A 21,635-nucleotide genomic window follows, 5' to 3' on the forward strand; every position below is an offset into this window, starting at 1 on the left:
CACCTTGCTAGTGATATGCACATCCTGAGATTGAGGAGCGCAGTGAGGATATTGATATAGTACTTTCACTGAGCATCAGCATTTGCAATGCCAGATTAATTTACTGCTCCAGCCTTACGCCTGCCTGACATTCTAACATATTTCATTTCTCGTTATTTCAGTACGATTCAGAAGGGTTCTCGGGATACCATGGGCACCATGTTGAGTCCAACGTCAGCAGCCAAGCAGTTGGATGATATTATGACCAACCTGGCTGGCGTAAGTGTCTTACTGGACAAGAGATGTTAAACAGCAAGTGATTGATAATGTTCGAGGAGATTGTGGGGCCAATTTTACATTTGGGTACAGTGTGGACCTGGTCTAATTGGACATCCATTGTGTTTCAATACTTCAACCGAGCAGGGAATCAAGTGGATCACGCTGGATGTATCACAGGACAAAATGTTATGCTTTTTATTCTTATGATCTGCGTGAATGTGTACGTTGTGGGTTAACCCTTCCACATTCAAATGTTTCCAAATTCTAAGCCCATAAAGAAGGTGTCGTAAAATGGGCCTATCAGGTTTTTCATCCATTATATGTAGCGGTAGACCTTTCATTCAATTATAGTTTATTGAACCGTTCAAATGCTTTCTTTGCATCACTGCCGAGGGCAAGTTTGCAGCTGACACCACTTTTAATTCCAGCGTTTCTTGAATTCCCAAATGTTTGTAAATGAAGTCCGGCACTCCTGATAATTTGTACAGACGCCTGGCTGAATCGAGATGTTCACATGTATCTGGTACTTTCGTACGCACAAATACTTTAACGTCACTCTTTTATCCTGCAGCTCCTTAGCCCCACTGAATCTACAAAGACCTCGCTAGATCCGGCCCCAGAAATAGCATCAAAGGGAGCAGAGAGCTCGCTGGATGGTATGCTGGGGACCTTGGAGTCTGACCTACAACGACTTGGAGTCAGCACAGATGCGAAGGGAGTCTGCAGTTCCTGCAAGAAATGCATCGTTGGGACAGTAAGTCCTCCTACTGAGAGCAGTGGTTTCGAAATGTCGGGAGTCTTCAGATGTTGCAATCGTTTTAACGTCGGCAGTTACAGGAAATTACATTTAACTGATATTATGACTGTTCGTTTTCTGGGGAACATTCCTAATTATAAATAATAAACTGACATCATAGCCAATAGAATTGCAAAATAGGATATTAGAGCACTGTAAAATATGACCTCCTAATCTCTGAAAATTCTTCCAAGATGCTTCAGAAGCAAAACCAAATGGAAATTGTCCAACGGACAGAGCGTGGCAAATGGAATTTAAATCTGAATAGCGTGAGGTGATGCATTTTGGGAGGACTAACAAGGCAAGGGAATAGACAACGAATGGTAAGGCTTTAGGGAGTGCAGAAGTTCAGGCAGATCTTGATGTGCATGTACATAGATCATTGAAGACAGCATTACAGGTAAATAAGGTGGTTACGAAGGCATATCAGTTACGTGCCTTAATTGCCAAGGTGTACCCTGTAAGAGCATTGAGGTGATGATGGGGCTGATAAAACCTGTTTAGGCCACAGCTAGTATATTGTGTGCAGTTCTGGTCTCCTCACTATTGGAAGAATGTGATTGGACTCGAAAGGGTGCTGAGGGATTTTACCAGGAGTGTTTCAGCCATGAAGAGAAGGTGGCTACACTGGAGTTGATTTCCTTAGAGCAGAGAAGGCTGAGCGGGACCTCTTTGAAGTTTACAACATTATTAGGGATAGATAGGGTAGATAGGAATAATCCTTTCCTCTTTGTTAATGGGCCAATAACCAGGGGACATAGATTTACGGTGAGGGTCAGAGATTTAGAGGGGATTTGAGGAAAACCTTTTTCACCGAGAGGGTGATGGGAATCTAGAACTCACTATCTGAAAGGGTGGTGGAGGCGGGAACCATCACAACATTTAAGAAACGCATAGATGAGTACTTGAACCGTCACAGCCCGCCAGGCTACTGACCAAGTGATGAAAAATGGGATTATAATAGACAGGTGTTTGATGACTGGCAGAGACACGACAGACCGAAGGGCCTCTTTCTGTGCTATAAATCTCTATGACTATCACATCAGCGGAAGAGTTATGAGAAAGGGTAATTAAAAGCTGGGGATGAGGAGGAGGGTGAATTGTTCGAAGGCGAGTCAGTGCCAGATAACTGCAATTCCTACGATTGCAGAGCACAAGAGATGGATCACTGAAAGTGTAGTCGCCACGGTTGATTGGAAGGCTAGTGTTGGGGGAGCAAATATTCCTGGAAGCGGTTGAACGCATCCCAGAACGAAAGTTCAGACTAATAGTTTTATTTGCCCGTTTTACTAGTGTTCAATTCTAAAGTATACAGGACCAATTAGTCTGGTATTCTTATTTTGCCGTCTTACTGTTTTTATTTCCTTCTGGGAAGGGAGGGTTTGGGAATAAGCACGTGTATTTTTTGAATCAATATTATACTTAGCCGTTACTTAGCCAGTGTCGAACAATTGGCATAACAATAATGAGTGAAGAAGACGGTCTGATTGAAGCACAGTCAACACATACATGATCATAGATCATAGAATTTACAGTGCAGAAGGAGACCATTCGGCCTTCGAGTCTGCACCGGCTCTTGGAAAGAGCACCCTACCCAAGTTCAACACCTCCACGCTATCCCAATAACCCCACCCAACACTAAGAGCAATTTTGGACACTAAGGGCAATTTATCATGGCCAATCCACCTAACCTGCACATCTTTGGACTGTGGAAGGAAGCCGGAGCACCCAGAGGAAACCCACGCACACACGGGGAGGATGTGCAGACTCCGCACAGACAGTGACCCAAGCCGGAATCAAACCTGGGACCCTGGAGCTGTGAAGCCATTGTGCTATCCACAATGCAACAGTGCTGCCCTCAAACTTGCAGAGATATGGATGAGTTGAATCTTAAAGAGGATTCAAATTGTTAGCTCCTGAGAGTAGCATTGAAATAGTCGAGGGTGGGTAAATTTAGACTTTGTGTAGTTGAGAAACATGGTTGATAGCCACAGGATGAAATGGTTGAATGCGATAATGGTTAATTACAATGGTGGTGTAAGATAAATGATAGCGAGTGAGTGATATGGCTGATATTAACAATGAAAAACAGCTGATATCATTCGTGCTTGTCACTGATGGCTTAAAATAGGCGATATGAAGTCATAACCTGTTTTACATCTCTAAGAACATTTAGTTATGTTGTGGACACACCACTTGTTTAATTAGATCAGTGTGAAGTTATTTGAACCAGAATTTCAAAGGCATTCTATTATTAATCAGGACCTCTAACAAATCCATTTTGAGTCACTAATTTAAAGATAATTGCATCCCAATATTTGAACATGGGAATGCTCTTCTGGAATGGAGACTGTTCTGATGGACTCTTACAAATCTCACAGGACATTCAGGGACACATTACAGAACGGATGATATTTTCCATTAACTTCGTATTAATAATAATAACTTATTGTCACAAGTAGGCTTCAATGAAGTTACTGTGAAACGCCCCAATTCGCCACATGCCTGCGCCTGTTCGGGGAGGCCGGTACGGGAATTGAACCCGCGCTGCTGGCAATGTTCTGCATTCCAAGCATTGCTAGTCAGCTGTTTAGCCCACTGTGTTAAACCAGTCCATAAAATTCATTTAAATGGAAATTAAATCAGATATACAATCGAGATGATACTTTAGGAAACCTTTCGAAACGCGTGTGTAGTGGATGGGCGCTGGCTAACAGACACGATTGACTAGACTAATACCAGGTATGGGGAGGGGGTTGTTTTATGGTCAAAAGTTGGAGGAATTAGGTTCGTATCAGCTGGAGTTTAGAAGTGTAAGAGGCGATTGATTTAAAATATTTATCAATCCATGGGGTATTGACAGGGGGTGTGGGGTGTGGAGAAGATGTTTCCTCTTGTGAGAGAATACAGAACTCGGGGACACTGTTTATAAATAAGGGGTCGCCCATTTTGCTCGGGGGGCGGGGGGGGGGGGGCGAGTGGCCTATTCCTATTCATAATTGATATGTTTGTGTATATGCATTGTCTGCTGATTTAATATCTGTTGGGATTTATAGATTGTCACGGCGATGGGTTTGACCTGGCATCCGGAACACTTCACCTGTGCTCACTGCAAAGAAGAAATCGGATCGAAAGGGTTTTGCGAGCGCGATGGCCGAGCATATTGCCACGAGGATTACCACAATCTCTTTTCTCCACGCTGCGCCTACTGCAGAGGTCCTATTCGTGATGTAAGCCCTTGAAGAGTAACTGGAATTGCTATCTCAATACATATTAATTATGACAGGCTTTTTAATTCTTATTCTTTATTCTACAATCTACACCATGGGCGGGATTTTGCATCCGTCAGGAGTGACAGTGTCGCCGGGAAAGCCGATGACGTGGGTACATTGCCGGTGGCACCGGGGAGTCCTGCCACCAGTGAATTTCTAGAGAATCCGTCCCAACCTATTAATAGCTCCATTATAACATTGAGTTAAACAATGTTTACTTGGAACCACGCAACATATAGAGTAAAAGATAGGCTCTGTGGAGGGGACTGTGTGGGGTGTTGTGGGTTTGCGCGAAGTTATAAGTCACTCCACGCACAAGAGATAAATTCAAGTTGATACCACTGAATATCAATATGGTGGCCAGTGCACCATTGACCACTCTCTGTCACCGACTAGCATTCTACCTCATTAATCCTTCCACAAAATGAGGTCTTGTGTTGCAGTGGGCAGCACCCCTAGCTCTGCGCCAAAATGACCAGGTTCGCGTTCCGCCCCAGGAACGTGATAGCCATAGAGGGAGCGTTCATAATACGGCCAAACAGGCCTCTTATCAACCTGAAAAATCCTTTCATGGCACGTGGCATCATAGTGCTACAGTGGTTAACACTGCTGCCTCATACCGCCAGGGACCTTGACATCAGTGAAGCAGATGGCATGAAGGAACCATAGCTAAACTGGCGTCAATGGGTATCAGGGGTAAAAGGCTACGCTGGGCGGAGTCATACCTGGCAAAAGGAAGATGTTGTGGTGGTTGGACGTCAATCATCGCAGTTGCAGGACATCACTGCAGGAGTTCCTCAGATTAGTGTCAGAGGCCCAACCACCTTCAGCTGCTTCATCAAAGACCTCCCTTCTATTCGAAGGTCAGGTGGGGATGTCTGCGGACGACTGCAAAATGTTTACCGTCATTTCCGACTCCTCAGATAATGAAGCAATCCATGTCCAAATGCCGCAAGACCCTGGACAATATCCAGTCTTGGGCTGGCAATTGGCATGTTGCATTTGCGCCACACAAGTACAAAGTAATAACCATCTCCCACAAGAGAGGATCCAACCAGCGCACTTGACATTCATTGGCATTACCGCCGCTGACCCCCCCCTCCCCACAAACAAATCCTGGGGGATACAATTGATCAGAAACTGAACTAGACTAGCCATATTAATACTGTGGCGACCAGAGCAAGTCAAAGGTTAGCAATCCTATGGTGAGTGACTCACTTACAGCCCCCCCCCCCCTCCCGCTCCAAGGCTTGTCCACGATCTACAAGGCATAAGTCATGAGTGTAATGGAATACTCTCCAGTTGCCTGGATGAGTGCAGCTCCAACAACAGTCAAGAAGGTCGACACCATCCAAGACAAAGCAGCCCGCTTGATTACTCCCCCTTCCACAAACATTCACACCGCCCACCACCGACAAAACAGTGTCAGCTGTCTGTTCCTCTACAAGTTCATAAGGTATGGGAGCAGAATTACGCAATTCAGCCCATCGAGTCTTCTCCGCCATTCGCCCATTGTTGATATGTTCCTCAGCTGTTACCTATAATGTTACAGGCCAAGAGCTCGTTTGCGAAATTAGCCAGAGCAACTCCTCCCTGGAACACATAGCCTGGAAGCGGGAATAGCCAATTTAGTCTCCCCAGACTAACACCTTCAATGGCTATCCCATGCTGGCCTCAACTCCAACGCCCTGCCTGTTCTACATAACCTTTCTGGGTAAAATGTTTAATTAAAATTAATAGAATTAAAATGATGTCTTCCTCCTCCTTAGATTTTCTCACTGCCCCTGCATCCACCGTACTCTGGGGTTGCGAATTCCACAGATTCAGAATCCTGTGGGAGAAGTAATTTCTCCTCAAATCCATTTAAATTTGCTACGTCTTATTTTAAGATTATGACCTCTCGTTTAAGAATCCCCCACAAGAGGAACCATTAGCCCCCACGTCTACTTTATCCATACCTTTCAGCATCTTGTATACTTCAATTAGATCTCCCTTCATTCTTCTGAACTCTAGAGAATATAGACCTGAATCTCTCCTCATACATAGATACAGAGAAGATAGGAGCAGGATCAGGCCTTTTGGCCCTTCGAGCCTGCTCCGCCATTCATCACGATCATGGCTGATCATCCACCTCAATAGCCTAATCCTGCTTTCTCCCCATAGCCTTTGACCCATTCTCCCCAAGTGCTGTATCCATCCGCCTCATTAATATATTCAAAGTTTTAGCATCAACTACTTCCTGTGGCAATAAATTGCACAGGCTCACCAGTCTTTGTGTGAAGAAATGTCTCCTTATCTCTGTCCAAAATGGTTTGCCCTGAATCCTCAGGCTGTGACCCTTGGTTCTGGACAGGCCCATCATTGGTAACATCTTCCCTGCATCTAGCCTGTCGAGTCCTGTGAGAATTTTATAAATTCTATGAGATTCCCCCTCATTCTTCTGAACTCCAGCGAGAACAGTCCCAACTTAATCAATCTCTCCTCATATGACAGTCCGGCCATACCTGGAATCAGTCTGGTAAGCCTTCGCTGCACGCCCTCGAGAGCAAGAACATCCTGCCTCAGAGAAGGAGACCAAAACTGCACACAATACTCCAAGAGTGGCCACACCAAGGCCCTGTACAATTGCAGCAACACATACATCACGGCTTCTATACTTGAAACCTCTCGCAATGCGGGCCAACATACCATCAGCCTTCTTTACCGCCTGCTGCCCCTGCTTGCTTACCTTCAGCGAATGGTGTACAAGGACACCCAGGTACCGCTGCACACTCCCCTCTCCCAATTTACAACCATTCAGGTAGTAATCTGCCTTTCTGTTTTGGTTTCCAAAAAGAATAACCTCACACTTATCCAAATTATACTGTATTTGCTTGGTTTGCCCACTCGCCCAAACTGTCCAGATCTTGCTGTAGGATCCCTGCATGCTCGTCACAATTCACCCTCCGACCTAATTTGGTATCATCTGCAAACTTTGATAGCGAAGGCAAGAGCCCAACGGATGCAAGGAAATTTGGCATTTTGGATCCAAACTTAGCCGAGTGTCAGGAAGCAGAGGCTGATGGTTGAGGTTTGTCTTTCTGACTGGAAGCCTGTGCCAAGTGGGGTCACACGCGGACCAGTGTTTGGGCCTTTGCTCTTTGTGGTTTGTATAAATGATTTAGATATGAATGTAGGAGGGTTGATCGATATGTTTGCGATGTTAAGAAAATTGGTGGGATAAATAATGAGGAGAATACCTTAGATTACAGGAGGATAGAGACGGGATGGTCAGATGGTCTGATCAGTGCAAATGGAATTCAATCCGGACAAATGTGTGGTGATGCACTTGGGCAGGACAAACAAGGCAAGGGTATGCATTATAAACGGCAGGACCCTGGGAAGCACGAAGAATCAGAGGGACCTTGTTGTGCATGTACACTGGTCCGTTAAGATAACAGAGCAGGTGGATACAATGGTAAAGAAGGCATATGGAATGGTTGCCTGTGTTAGCCGAGGCACAGAGTTTAAGAGCATGGAGGTCATGTTGGAACTCTGTTAAACGTTGGTTAAGCTACATCTAGAGTATTGTGTTCAGTTCTGTAATGCACATTTATGGATGGATGTGATCGCGGTGGAGAGAGTACAACGGTTTATCAAGATATGGCATGGGCTGGAGAGTGTTAGTTATGAAGACAGATTGGATAGATTTAGATTGTTTTCTTTGGAACAGAGGAGATTGAGGGTGACATGATTGAGATGCATACAGTTGTGAGGGGCAGAGATAGAATACAGAGGATGGTATAGGGGTCAATGAGCGTGGGGGGGGGGGGGGGGGGGCGGTGGCATAGGTTTAAGGTAAGGGGAAGGAGGTTCAGAAAGGATGTGAGGAAAAACCTTTTGTCGAGGTGGTGGTGGGAATTTGGAATTCGCTGCCTGTAATGGTGGTTGAAGCAGAGACCCTCGAAACATTTACAATGTATTTAGATGTGCACTTGCGTAACCAGATCATACACAGCAATGGGTCAAGTGCTGTAAAATGGGGTTAGAATGGTTAGGTGGTTGTTTTTTAACGGCACAGGAGCGATGGGCCAAATGGACTTTCTGTGCAGTATGACTCTTTGAACCTTCTTCATATGTCAAATGATCAAATACTATTTTCGTTCACTTGGCTTTATTTTGTATGTTTTCAGAAGGTGCTCACAGCCCTGGATAAAACCTGGCATCCGGAACATTTCTTCTGTGTGCAATGCGGTGACGTGTTTGGAAACGAGGGTAGGTTTTTCTGAGCTACCTCAGGGGTTACCTCCAAACCGTTGGGCGTGTTCCGTTCAAAGATAGATTCATTTCGTGAAGCATATCCCACCCCAACCTTTCACACAGCCTAGACATGTACACTTGGACGATTTTAACACGTTATTTGTTTTTTTATCAAAATACTTTAATTCAAATTTTCAATATATATATATTTTTTTAAAATAAATTTAGATTACCCAATTATTTTTTCCAATTAAGGGGCAATTTAGCGTGGCCAATCCACCTACTCTGCACATTTTTGGGTTGTGGGGGCGAAACCCACGCAGACACGGGGAGAATGTGCAAACTCCACACGGACAGTGACCCAGAGCCGGGGTCGAACCTGGGTACCTCAGCGCCGTGAGGCGGCTGTGCTAACCACTAAGCCACCGTGCTGCCCTAAATTTTCAATATATTGACCTTGTTACAACAATGCTACCCCGCTCACCCCCCCCCCCCCCTCAAGCCCCCCTCCCCCTCCAATCTCTCCTTGACAGAAACCAGGTCACCAAAACGTAAAACAAAAAAAATCCACATCTCCGATGGATTCCGCCCCTCTCAGAGCAAATTACACCTTTTCCAAAATGCAGGAACTCCAGCAGATCCCCCAGCTAGGCCGAGGGACCGAGGGGAGAGGTTAACCTCCACTCCAGCAGAATCTGCCTGCGAGCAATCAATGAATCTCGCGTCTGTAGTTCCGACAGGTCTGACACCCCGAAAATGGCCTTCACGGGTCCCGGCTCCAGTTCCACATGCACAACCTCGGGAATATTGCTGAAAAACGATCCCAAATATTTGTCCGACCTCGGGCAGGACCAGAACATATGGACATGATTGGCGGGGCCCCTCCCTCAGCGCTCTTAACGATGCACCCCTTCCCCTCAAATAGCCGGCTCATTCTTGCCTTCGTTAAGTGCGTCTTTTGTACCACTTTTAACAGAATCAACCCAGCCTTGCACACCAGGTCAAGCACTTCACACCATAAACATTCCTCCAGCCCAATCTCCTATTCTTTCTCCTACTTGGCCTTAATCCCTCCCGTGGACTCCTTATCCTCCATAATCCTGCTGCAGTTCACCGAAATACCCCCACTCCCCATCCTCACTGACAGCGCCTCCTGCAATAATGAGGACGGTATCACCGGGAAGCTCAGGAGAACCGTTCTTGCAAAATTCTGCACCTGGATATACCTGAATCCCTCCTCACGCTGTCGACCCCTCGAAAGGGTGACTTTAGCAAAAAATACCAGCAGAAACTGGAAAAAAACTCCAAAACGGTGGGAAAATATTCATTTTGACTGCCTGCACCGGGCCAGCCAAGGACAAAGGAAGACTGCCACATCTCCACACTCCTGCTTCACCCTTTCAACCGCGCTCGTGAGGTTTAACTTCAGGTGTTGTGCCCAGTCCCTTGTTACCTACACCTTCAAATACCTTAAATGAGCTGCCGCAACCCCGAAATGGCATCCCTTCCACTCCCGCCTATGTACCTGGGGAAGGCATCACAAAGCCCTCGCGCATCCCACCGCATTCGGAATACACCCCTCCCTTCGCACCGCCAACACCTTCACCAGTGTCTTGGCATCTACGTTCAGTCGAGCAATGAGTGTATATGACGCACACTCCATCGGATCCTTCTTCCTTTGAAGGAATAATGAAATGGATGACTGCCTCTTTGTCTCCAGCAACCCCCCTTTTCCCATCGCATTCCTAAACATTCAGCAGCACCAACGTATCCTTAAACATCTGATAAAACCCCTCCTGGAAACCATCCCGGCCCGGTACATTGCCTGACTGCGTCTTCCCTATCGTTGCCTGCACTTCCTCCACCCCCAATCGTTCCTCCATCCCGGCCCTCTCCAACTCTTCCAGTTCTCGCCACGTCAGTCGCTCTACAAACTCCCTAATCTCTGACATCCTCCGGTAGGTCCTGCACATACAAGCCCCTATAAAAGTCCTTAAACACATTATTCATCAAACCGACCTCACTGCCAACGCCCCCCCCCCATTCCATCCGTAATTCCCTCCATCTCCTTCGCTGCTGCCTGCCGACTGACCTGGCACTCCAGCAATCGACCTGCCTTTTCACCATACTCATACACTACCCTCCGTGCTCGCTTCAACTGCCGAGCCAACCTACGAGCAGAACAAACTTCACCTGCTACTCCTTTATTTTCCCCAATAGCCCCGGCTCTGAATCCTCCCCATATCTTCCATCAACTTCCAAAATCTCCTCTACTAGCGTTACCCCTACTCCAGCGCCTCCCTACCCACTTTCACCTTGAATTAGATGACAACACCCCTCACAACCGCCTTCAACACCTCCCAACGCACCGTCAATGAGAGCTTCCCATTTTGGTTAAACTCCATATACTCCTCAATCACCTTCCTCATCTTGACCACAAACTTGGCTCTTTTATCAAGCCCACTTCTAGTCTCCACGCCAACCTCGCGGCCCGACCCTTCTCCAAGACCACATCGAGGTTGTGTGTCGCATGGCCCGATATCACGGTCGCCGAATAATCTTCCTTCTTCACCCCAGCTAGCAGCGCCTTCACTACCAGAAAAGTGTTCATTCTCGAGTACATCCTATGGACCAATGACAAGAAGGAGTACTCCCTACCATGAGGATACAGAAACCTCAATGGATGCAAGCCTCCCATCTCCTTTATGTACCCGGATGACAGCCTGACCCCTCCCCGCCCCTCCCCCCCGCCATCCATTGAAGGGACCAGCGATCGCGGCCAGGTCCTATCCATCTTCGGGCCCAACTTGATATTCCAATCCACCACCCCCCCACCCAATATCAACGTCTGAGTGTCCAGGTCCGGTCTGGCAGTAAACATCTCCCTAACCCAACCAGTGTCATTTCAGTTTGGGGAATATACGCTAACCGACTCTACTGACCAACCCGCCCAATGCACCAGTCACTATCATGTACCTGTCCCCCGGGTCCGCCACCACCTTCTCCATCTGGAACCTCACCCGTTTACCCCCCAGTGTCATCACCCACGGGCCCTAATGTCGAAGCCTCAATCGAACATCTGGCTCACCCAGCCCTTCCTTAGCCTTATCTGATCCTTTACCCTCAGATGGGTCTCCTGTAACAGCGCCACGTCTGCGTTCAGGCCTTCAAATTCTAGAAAACTCGTGCCTTCTTCATCTGTCCCGCCAAACTACGCACGTTCCACTCTGAGCGGGTATCATTCACGGCCATGCCCCGCCTACCCGCCATGAACATCCTCGCAGGTCCCCGCCTATCAGACATGACCCAGCCCTGGTCCTAGTGCGGCGTCAGGAGGAGAGCCAGATTCTCTCAGCCTCTGACTTGCCGTTGTAGAAATTCTTTGTATATGGATTATCCAGTTGAGTTTGCGGTCAATCGTTGTCCCTGAAGTATTGATCGTTGGTGATTCCGCGATGATAATGCCATTGAATGTGAAGGGTCAAGGACGACGATTCCAAATGCATCCCAGCCAGCACTGGGATGAAATGCTGTGCACCAATTTGATCCACACTGACCCACCAGCCCATTGAGGCAATTAGCCCCTTATGGAGTCTGACTTGCTGAGGCTGCATGCAACTTTTGCATGAATTATTGTAGTTTAGAACCACGAACTGTGCTGGTCGCGGATGCAATTTTCTTTAAGCGCCAGTTGATTCTTTAAAGCACGTGTTTGGTCAGTCGTCTCTCTCGTTCTCACTGCCTGCCGTTGGCACATGACAGAAGGATCTGCCATCTATCATCTATCAAACGGACAGTTTGATAATCCACACGGTTGGCTGCCTGAGCAGCGCACCTTCCTTGACTATCAAGTTCCAGAGTGGAGTTCTGACCCGAGGTGAAAGGCACAGATGCCGCCGAGTGCTGCGCAAGCCATCTTACGGCATGTATAAGAAATAAGTATTTTCCTGAACAGCAACACCAATAACACACAGATTTGAAATATCGGGTGCAGGAATTGTAGGTGTACGGAGGAGGGGATAATCAAACTTGGATATGCTCTAGATATGCCTGAAACCTTAAATATCTTGGATATTGGTGGATGTGGAGAGGATGTTTCCTCTTGACAGAGAATCAAGAACTAGGGGTCATTATTGAAAGATAAGGGGCCACTCATTTAACACAGCGATGAGGAGAACGTTTTTCTCTCAGACGTTCGTGAGTCTCTGAAACTCTTCCTCAACAGTCAGTGGAAGCAAAATATTTTCGTATTTTTATGGCAGCGATGGATAGACTCGATTAACAAGGGGGAGAAAGGTTATTAGGTCAGCTGGAATGTGACGTTACTTCCGTGGCGTGGCTCGGAATAATCTTACTGATTTTACTGAATAAGTCGAATGGTCTACTCCTGATGCTAAGTGATATGTTTTGGCCCACAAGGTACGGACCAATAGTTGCAAATTTATATTTGGCTGCATAGCTTTTCCTCAGTTGGCCAAAATATTTTGAGTAATGTAAAGTATATTGGATATGGACTAGATTAATTCTAAATACCTCCGATATTATGTCTGCTTTTCACTTGATGGTTGCCGAGGTTAATCCGAAATGTTGATGTGGAGTGCGGCACTTAACATTTCTGGCTTGACTTTGAACTTGGCACAGCCACGCCACGGAAGTAAGCTCTCATTGGACCAGCCTTACAAAACATAACTATTACACAAACCTATTCATGCCATTGGAACTCAATACTGGGTAGAATTCATAACTGGTCATCGATATGGTATTGCGGAAGTTTCAGCCTTTATCGCTGTCATGCCTATTTTCATCCCAGTTCTCTATGCTGTTAAGAACGCGCGTCACACGCCTTTCTCCCTTCCTCTTCAGGATACCACGAGAAGAACGGGAAGGCCTATTGCCGCAAAGACTACTTCAACATGTTTGCTCCCAAGTGTGGCAGCTGTGATCGCCCCGTTTTGGACAACTACCTTTCGGCGCTTAATAACGTCTGGCACCCAGAATGCTTTGTCTGCAGGGTAAGTAGTCATTGGTCAAAGGAAACACGTTCAGATTTTGTATATGTTGCTGCGTTCCCACAGGAGATAAACTGATTTGCAATTATGTTGCATGCACAATATTATCTCGCCCCAGTCAGCTTTATGAAGAATGCTTTTGATGTTATGATCGCTGGTGGTTTTGGAGGGAGGGGGTTGGAGGCTGCATACGGGTGAAAACGAGACACTTACGCATTGAGAGATACCACAAGCAGCAATCCGATCGCCACTTTATTGTTTGCATCACTGGCGGTGAGTTGGGGGATTACGTTCTACTCTGACCTACTTTGGGCTCTAATCCCTGCATCCACCCGATAGGACAGATTGGTTTTCAGGTTGAGATGCGATCCTCAGGTTGGCACCTGCGTCAGGGCAATGCTCTTTGTGTACGACAGTATCTTCAGCAAGAAGTATATTAAATAGGCAACGAGTGTGGAATGCAAGCCAGCTGGAATACACACCAGATTCCGAATTAAAGTGAAATTGTATTTAGGGAGGAGCACAAAATAGGTGGATTTCTTATTATTGTCCGTTATGCACCACGGTCGATCACAACTGCTGAAGTCAATGGACGTGAATACCGCATGGAGTATTCAGCAGGCCACCAAGATGTGCTGCTGTGTCTGCAACAGTGTTTATCTTCAAATCCCTATTTCATATTATTTTACCTGTGTCAAAATCGATTAGGAATGGCTACTATACACATAAAGTTCTCGATATACTCAGCAGGTCTGACAGCATCTGTGGACAGAGAAGCAGAGTTAACGATTTGAATCCGTGGAACATCTTCAGAGCAGAAGAGGGGCAGAAATGTGATAGATTTTATAGTGGGAGAGGTGGGATGGGGAGGTGAGGGGGTCAGGGATAGGTCGGAGCTAAGGAGAGATTGGCAAAGATGTGACGGACACAAGATAACGGGGGTGTTAATGGTAGCGTTAAGGACTAAAGGAGGTGCTGATCGTGAAGGTACGATTTCAGAATGTGTTATATGGGAGAAGAAAGATCAGTGGTAAGTGGAAGCAAAACTAAAGAACAAATGACAGGCCGTCTTTTGGAGGAGGAGGGGGTGAATTACGAAAGGAAAAATAAAACAAAAAGTGATCAAGATGAGTGAGAAAGATTATGGTCTAAAGTTGTTGAACTCAATGTTGGGCCCGATGTTGAGGCTGTAATGTGCCTAATGAGAATCTACCCTTTTATGTATGTCACTGTCCTTTGTAGTATACATATCATTGTTGGTGGCATTAGAGTAGAACGTTAGGATGCTCCAGGGGCAGATGATCCTATTCTGCACCACATTGTGCAGATCTATTGGCGCGAAATGGCGATGAAAACTGCTCCCAGATCAGTAAATTACTCAGAACTAGATAAAGCCCCACAGCACAGAAACTGTCATTTCGGCCATACTAATATTTAGCATGAACACAAGCCTCCTTCCCACCCATCAAGACAATCAGACATCCACCCATTCCATTCTCTGTGTGAATTCAACGAGATTTGTTTCAAATAAATCTATGCTCTTTCCCTTTTTAAATGTTTTTATGGAATGGGAGAGTTACGTTCATTGATGATCTCGAATAGTCATAGCAAAGCTGGTCTTCTCAGAGGGTGATGCATTCTCGAAACCATCACTCAATTTCTCTCTCCACAGATGCTGCTAGATCTGCTGAGTTTATCCTGCATTTTCGATTCTTATTTTTGAAAGGCTATATTGGTTTAAGTAAACATAAAGTCAGGAATGGATTTCGAGGCAGCAAACCTGGAGAGTGTGCCTTAGAGGAGAAATTGCGTGCAATATAATCTCCCAAGCATGTTACCCTGTTTTCCGTGGTGTTAAAAGTGGCTGGCTTGTGAGGTGCTGCTGCAGGACTCTTGTTTGGTTGCTGAGAACAGCATCAACCTGGATCCTGGATTCATGTCTCACTACGTTTAACCCACCCACGCCCCACCACGACGTCTGAGATATGAATAGAGGCATGAATCCAAGATTCCGGTTGAGGCTGTAGGCATGTGTGCGAAACTTGCCTATCAGTTTCTGCTCGGCGATTCTGCATTGTCATGCGTCCTAATGGCCGCCTAGGAGAACGCTTAACCACAGAACAGAGGCTGAATGTCCTTGACTGCTGACTTGTTTCCCGACTGGAAGGGGACATTCTTGCCTGGTGATTGTCGCGAAATGTCCGTCCATTCGTTCTCGCAGCGTCTGCATGGTCTCGCCAATGTACCACGCTTCGGGACATCCTTTCCTGCTGTGAATGAGGTAGAAAACGTTGGCCGAGTCGCACGAGTATGATTCATGTCTCACTACATTTAACCCATCTGGCCTGGGCTTGCGAAATCCTACCAACTGTCCTGGCTTGAGACAATTCACACCTCTTTAACGAGTGATTAACCCTCTCTCCATTCGCACCGTCTGGACCTCTAAAGAGTTAATTTCCTGCAAAGATTCGGATTCAAAGTATCATCTTGCATTATTGGCTTTGTCTATGTATGTTGTGTTTGTGTAACCTACCTCTTCACTCACCTGATGAAGGAGCTCCACTCCAAAAGCTCGTGATTAAAAATTTGAATTTCGTTTTCTGAAATTTCTGTTCAGAGATGAATTCTCCAAGATGTTACATTTTGCGCTTAATTATAAATGGAATGGAATTGATAGATCGCAGAATCACAGAATATAATTGTAGATCACAGAATCCCTAAAATGTAGGAGGCCATTCGGCCCATCAGGTCTGTATCGACTATCCGAAAGGGCACACTACCCAGGCCCACTCTTTAATCCTAACATGCACATATTGGGACACTAGGGGCAATTTAGAATGGCCAATCCATCCAACCACTCTGTTGGCCTATGGGAGGAAACCGGAGCAGCCGGAGGAAATGCAGATTGCCCAGAGAAAATGAAAAATACACAAAGTCTCCCAAGGCCGGAATTGAATCCGGGCCTGTGAAAGATAGACGTGCTAAGCAGTGGGTAGTTAAAGAGAAGCTATTCGAATCAGTGCGCGTAGTCAGGACATGGATCTTGTAATGTGAAATTTGAAATGGACAGCGTTCCAAAATTGATTGAATGCTCTGGATACGGATGTTGATTTGAATTTTAAAAAAATTATTTTTGCATACCAGTCACTGAAGGTAAGTATGCAGTTACAACAGCCGGCAAAGAAGGCAAATAGTATGTTGAACTTCATAGCAGGAGGATTCGAATACAGGAGCAGGAATATCTTGCTGCGGTTATAGGGGGCCTTGGAAGCCACACCTGGAATATTGTGTGCAGTTTTTGTTTCCTTATCTGAGGATGCTCTACAGGGAGTGCAGCGAATGTTTACCAGACTGATACCTGGGATGATGGGACTGACATGAGGAGAGCTTGAATCAGTTAGGATTGTATTCGATGGAGAAGAATGAGTGGCGGATCTCGTAGAAACCTGTAGAATTCCAACAGGACTAGACGTTGGAGGTGCAGGAAGGATGTTCCCGATGGCGAGTGTGTCCACAACCAGGGGTCACAGGCTGAGGATACGGGGTAGATCATTTAGGACAGAGATGAGGAGAAATCTATTTGCCCCAGGGAATGGTCGACCTGTGGAATTCGTTACCACAGGAAACAGTTGATGCCAAAACATTGTATATTTTCAAGTAGCAGTTAAATATAGCACATAGGGCTAAGGGGATCAAAGGACGTGGGGAAAGCGGGATTAGGCCAGTGAGTTGGATGATCAGCTATCATAGAATTTACAGTGCAAAAGGCCATTCGGCCCATCGAGTCTGCACCGGCTCTTGGAAAGAGCACACTACCCAAGGTGAACACCTACACCCTATCCCCATAACTCAGTAACCCCACCCAACACCAAGGGCAATTTTGGACACTAAGGGCAATTTATCATGGCCAATCCACCTAACCGGCACATCTTTGGACTGTGGGATGAACCCGGAGCACCCATTACTATCATTACTATGATAGTAATTAAATTCGAAGCAGGCTCGAAGGGCCTAATGACCCCCCTCAGTTCCTGTTTTCTATGCTTCTATGTATTCCTTCATGGGATGAGCACCACTGCCTGGGTCCAGCCTTCATTACCCATACCTGCATTGCGCTGGAATGGAATGGCTTGCTGGGCCACATTGATGTGGAGTTGAACTCACAGACAAGGAGAGCAAATTTCATTCCCTAAAGAACAATAGTGAACTAGATGGGTATTTTAGAATTGTTTTATGGTCATCATGAATTCCACATTTCTATTGAATTTAAATTCCACCATCTGTCGTGGTGGGAATTGACCCCAGGCCCAAGAGCATTACCCAGCCCAGTGAAAATATTATTGCGCCATCCCTTTCTCCTAGAAACAGATAAGTAAACATGAGTGATAGGCTATACAAAAGGCTGAAGTTTTACCTTGGGTGAGGCAATGGTGTCGTGGTATTGTCATTGGATTAGCAATCCATAGGCCAATCCTGGCACAGCAGATGGTGAAATTTGAATTACATAAAAAATCGGCAACTTAAAGCCTAACGATGACGACGAAACCATTGCTCATTGTCAGAAAAAACATCTGGTTCGCTGATGTCTTTTAGTGAATGAAATCCACCGTCCTTATCTGGTTTGGCCGACATGTGAATTCCACCCTAACTGTACAGTGGAATGACCTACAACTTAAGGACTGCAACGGTTCAAGAGGGCAACTAAGCACCACCTTCTAAAGAGTAACATGGGATCGGCAATAAAGCTGGCCTGACCAGCGACACCCACATCCAAATGGTGCTGAACATTGTGCAGTCATCCGAAACATTCCCACTTCTGACCTTATGATGGAAGGGAGGTCATTGATGCAGCAGCTGAAGATGGGTGGGCCTAGGCACTCCCCTGAGGAACTCCTGAAATTATGTCCTGCAGCTCCGATGATTGACCTCCAACCCGACAACCATCTTCCTTTAAGCCAAGTATGACTCTCACTAATGGAGAGCTTTCCCCTGATTGCCATTGACTCCAGTTTAGCAACGGCTCCTTGATTCCAACCTCGGTCAAATGCTGCGTTGATGTTAAGGGCAGTCACTCTCACTACACCTCTGGCATTCAGCTCATTTTTCCATGTTTGGTGCAAGTCTGTAATGAGGTCAGGAGTGATCATGGCGGAACCCAAATTGAGCATCCGTGAGCAGGGTATTGCCGTGTAAGTGCTACTTGATAGTACTGTTGAGGATTTTATAGATGATGTAGATGGACACACGGCTGGTACCGTATGACGCTGGTGGCAGAATGTTTATGGAAGGGGTGAAATCAAGCGGGGCTGCGTTGTCCTGGATGGTGTGGAGCTTCTCTGGTGTTCTTGGAGCTGCACTCATCCGGACAACTGGAAGGTATTCCATAACACTCGTGACTTGTGTCGTATAGATGATAGGTCTTGGAGAGTCAGGACGTGAGTTACTCTCCGCAGGATTTCTGCCCCCTGATCTGCTCTTGTAGACATGGTATTCGTAAGACTAGAATGGTAAGTTTCTGGTACGTTCCCGCCTCCACCCTGAGGATGTTGAACTTAGTGATGGTAATGCCTTTGAAGGTCAAATGATAACGTTTCCCTTGTTTTGTTTCCAATCTAGGATTGCCTCAACCCGTTTTTAAGCGGCAGTTTCTTTGAAGTCGGTGGAATGCCCTACTGCGAGTTGCACTATCACCAGCGACAGGGGTCGTTGTGCAATGGATGTCAAAAACCCATCAATGGGCGTTGCATTGCAGCCATGGGGATGAGATTCCACCCGGAGCACTTTGTCTGCGCCTTCTGCCTAAAACAGCTCAGTCAAGGTGTCTTCAAGGAGAACAAGGACAAGCCTTACTGCAACGCTTGCTATAACAAACTATTCCTTTTGCAATAAATGTAACCGATCAAGCTTCTCAAACATGCATCTCCCAGCCAAAACCGTTCGCCCCCCCTCAAACTGCCAAAGTTTTTGAAAACTAATTATCAAAGAATATGGATCCAAATTAAGCAATTAATAATGCTTCGCTGCGATTGTTTGCTTAACTGAAATGTTATTGCTCAACTGATGGTCTCCATAGAACATGAGAGCAGACGTGCATCATTCGGCCCATTGAGTTAGCTGAATGATTCAATGAGATCATGAATGATTTCATATGACAACCCTCAACTCCGCTGTCCCAATTTATCCCATAGCTCTTGATTCCATTCCTGATTAAAAATCTGTCTATCTCAGCCATTAAGATACTTAACGACACAACCTCTCCAGCTCTCTGCGCTAATGACTTACACAGATTCACTATGCTCAAAGAGAAGAATGTACTCATTTCTGTCTTGCATGAAACACTGCTCTGAGATCATTCCCTCTAAAGCTCTCAATCTACTGAACGTCTCCTCATAAGAAAACCCTCCGTATTATTGAAGAAATTAATAGTCAGCACTTCGAGTTTTCGCCAAAGTTCCTTTATTTAACACGAAGTTCGTGGGGCGGGGGGGGGGAGGGATTAGAGAGACCACAGTCATTCCAAATGCCCCCCCTTTACAGAAGTAAGGCAAACAATTTATATGATACAGTAAGCAATATCTAGGACAAAATGCATTATTTAGATAAGCAAAAAGACAGAAAAGCGAGCAGGTCGGAGTTAGAGTTTAATAAGAGGCCTTGAGTTCCTCACCTAAGAAAAATAATAATTGTCTTCTGTCAGCAAAACAATTTGCAGCTGTATGCTTGTTTACATTGTATGACTTCTGACTGTTTCATACAGAACGTCTTGACTAAAAATAAGTGTAAATATCCATCATGCTTTGCGGTGCCTATTTCCATGAAATATAGTCTGGCAGCCCGTTAAAATGAATACAGAGTATTGAAGGCAACTAATCCTCCAACTGAAATCCCTTCTTCACGTATGCAGGATCAACCTAGTAGACCTTCTCTGGACTGCCTCCAATGCCAGTATATCTATCCTTAGATAAGGGGACCAAACCTATTCACAATATTCCAGGTATGGTCGAATTAGTGCCTTTTTATACTTATTGCTAAATTCCCTTTGAAATAAAGACAGACATACAATTTCCTTCCCAGTTTCCTGCTGAATGTGCATGCCAGCTTTGCGCGATTTATGTACGTGAACTCCCAAATACCTCTGCTCTGCAGTTTTCTGCAGCATTTCTCTATTTAAATAAGATTCAGCTCCTTTATTATTCATATAAACGTGTTTAGCTTCCATTTTCCTATGTTACATTCGATCTGCCAATTTTTTGCCCACTCACCTAACCTGTTCATATCCCTCTGTAGACTGTCATCCTCACCATTTGCCTTCCAATATTTTTGTCATCGCAAACTTGGCAATGGTACATTCACTTCTCTCGTCCAGGTCAGATTGTAACTCCACTGAGTTGTTTGAAGAATAAACTTGTGAAACGATAAATACACGTTTCTGTATCATTCCTCCACAATGCACTATAATCGAACTGAACATTACTACACTTACGTTTCCAATTGATCAAACTGGTATCCACCAATTCCAGCAAGCCATGACCTCAAACATCGCATGACCTGTCATCATAATTATTTTTGTGTTTAACTAATTAGGGTTCACATCTGGATTGTAACTCAATGATTATCTATATTTATATTGTGGACCGTACCCAGTTATTCTATAAATATAATATAATACGTATATCTCCCCAGTACCAGTTTAATTGGAGGAAATTGGATTTGAGATCACAATAATATCAACCACGCAGTATCAAAGGATTCTTCATCTTTTGTTCCCATGTAAGTGCCTTCATAATATCCAAAGAACCACCCAGTATGCCGATAGAAAGATCAACTCTGAAATATAGCATTGCTGACGTTGATAAACGGAAAGATGTTAATAACGGGAATGTGGAAGAAATGTGTGCTCGTACATTTGAAAGAAAATAGGAAATAAGATAGATTCAAAAAATTATATCCGTGCGATGCTAAGGGTTAATGTGGAGTGCATGCTTACACGAACGGCGGCGACCAAGGTGCGTTTAAGTGTAGTTGTAGTGCTAAACCAGATAATATTGGCAGCAGCCATTC

The 21,635-nt window shown here is 45.5% G+C and overlaps 1 protein-coding gene across 1 annotated transcript in view; it reads left to right on the plus strand.

Moving 5' to 3' along the window:
- The window catches only part of LOC119967809 (leupaxin-like), a 45,566-nt gene extending 24,572 nt beyond the window's left edge, over window positions 1-20,994 (plus strand). Inside the window, exons 4-9 of the mRNA XM_038800813.1 lie at window positions 162-258; window positions 830-1,012; window positions 4,111-4,284; window positions 8,499-8,580; window positions 13,429-13,577; window positions 19,191-20,994. Of these exons, the coding sequence (XP_038656741.1) occupies window positions 162-258; window positions 830-1,012; window positions 4,111-4,284; window positions 8,499-8,580; window positions 13,429-13,577; window positions 19,191-19,463 (958 nt within the window). The 3' untranslated portion in view covers window positions 19,464-20,994. The remainder of the gene's footprint in view (window positions 1-161; window positions 259-829; window positions 1,013-4,110; window positions 4,285-8,498; window positions 8,581-13,428; window positions 13,578-19,190) is intronic.
- The last annotated feature ends 641 nt before the right edge of the window (window positions 20,995-21,635 follow it).

Source organism: Scyliorhinus canicula, chromosome 6 (assembly GCF_902713615.1).
Source record: "Scyliorhinus canicula chromosome 6, sScyCan1.1, whole genome shotgun sequence".
Classification (NCBI taxonomy): Eukaryota; Metazoa; Chordata; class Chondrichthyes; order Carcharhiniformes; family Scyliorhinidae; genus Scyliorhinus; species Scyliorhinus canicula.